The following is a 1,647-nucleotide window of genomic DNA, read 5'->3' on the forward strand; positions in this document are numbered from 1 at the left end:
ATTAATTATTTTAATACAACAGTCATTTCTGCATTTTTTGGGGAGGTCACCTCCTAATAAATGACCTTACAGAAAATCTAACTRCTCATTTTAAATCAATACYTTTACWTTTGATACTTAAGTACAAAAAATATCAGATACTTTAAGACTTTTGCTCAAGTAATATTACTAAAAGAGACTTTAACTTTTACCAAAGTAATTCATTGGTAAGATACTTGTACTTTTACTCAAGTATCACTTTGTGGTACTTTACACAACACTTCAAAAATGTTCAAATACAATATAAAAGCCAATTAGGAAAAATTATCAGTCTAAGGAAGCCAGCAGATTGTGTAACCTCCACTTTTTATAGTCTCCCATACTGACCAGTACATGGGCAACAGTGGAAAAGCCATGTCTATTTGCTTTGTTTTTGTTCATCTTGATGTGATTAGTTTTCAAACGTTCTTTCGAATTGTATGACATGAGTTTTGCTACGTTCAGGAACAGTAAAATGTCTGTTTCCCGACACTCACCTAAAGCATTGAACGTCTTCTAAAAATACTMATTTGTGAAAAATTATCCTTTTAGATTGACCCGTAAACAGTCACTGCTCAATATTAACCAGTTAATATTAGTTAGTTATTGCATGGCCATGAGATAATAATGCATGAGCATTTGATAAAACAGCATGCCATGCAGTATTCAGTCGAGGCAAGGCAGTAATTATCACTTGCCCRTGTGTTATTAAGTCATGGCCACATGATATTTTTCCCCCCAAAATGTCACCAGATGAGCACCGTCATTTACTGTGTCCCATTGTGAAAAACAAAATGTTTTTATGTCATTTGCCAATCATTTAGTTATTTTTGTATTCACATTTTACTCAATGTTCCATTTTTCAAAACTGGGGTTATATTTTAGTTTTCTGAAATAATACAATGTGAAAGTTGAACTTCCTGCAAAACAAAAAGCATTGCAATAAAATATGAATTGACATTAGCCTTTTTAGTATTGACCACTGTGGACATGTGGGTCGAGCACTTTTGTTAATATAAAAAAAAATGTTTTTTAAAGTCAAACTGTGTTGATGCCTATAGGAGAGATCGACTTGGAGATGCTCTCTGAGCTCCATAAAAGGCACCCGGATGTGACGGTGGATAATGAGGTGGTGGAGCCCAGCAGCCAGCAGATACATAACTACAAAGGTACATCCTCTCTCACATTGTACATAATGCATTTCTCCATTCACAAGCACTGTAAAATAGTTGAATATATAATTTTTGTGAAAAAAAGTAAATTCTTTATTGTATTTTTTCATGCTAATGCTACACCGTAAAGCAGCCTTTACTAGTAATGAGTTGGTACATTTTTCCCCCTATTAGARTGCATGATGTCGGCAAGAATCAACCCATCTGAAGTAACTGAGTAAAACACTTGACTTTTTACCAAAAGCTTCTCTGCTTTTTTGTCTCCAGTGTTCCAGTTATTTACATACAGATATTTTGAACTTACTCTAACAATGTATTGGCTCTTCTATGATTTTTACAGCCATTGCGTTGTAAGTGTGGATCTTGGTGTTTAACATTTATTAATACTAGGGTTATATTGAAATTTATAACTGTGATTTAGCAAGATAATTTGTGATTACTTGCAATATATATATAT

General features: G+C 33.3%; 1 protein-coding gene across 1 annotated transcript in view; it reads left to right on the plus strand.

Moving 5' to 3' along the window:
* hnmt (histamine N-methyltransferase) overlaps positions 1 to 1,647 on the plus strand; it is a gene marked incomplete at its 3' end in the record, with an annotated part of 14,927 nt that overhangs the window by 3,243 nt on the left and 10,037 nt on the right. The window contains 1 exon segment of the mRNA XM_014020103.1: positions 1,080 to 1,187. Within this exon segment, the coding sequence (XP_013875557.1) occupies positions 1,080 to 1,187 (108 nt within the window).

Source organism: Austrofundulus limnaeus, unplaced genomic scaffold, assembly GCF_001266775.1.
Source record: "Austrofundulus limnaeus strain Quisiro unplaced genomic scaffold, Austrofundulus_limnaeus-1.0 Scaffold240, whole genome shotgun sequence".
In the NCBI taxonomy this organism is placed as follows: Eukaryota; Metazoa; Chordata; class Actinopteri; order Cyprinodontiformes; family Rivulidae; genus Austrofundulus; species Austrofundulus limnaeus.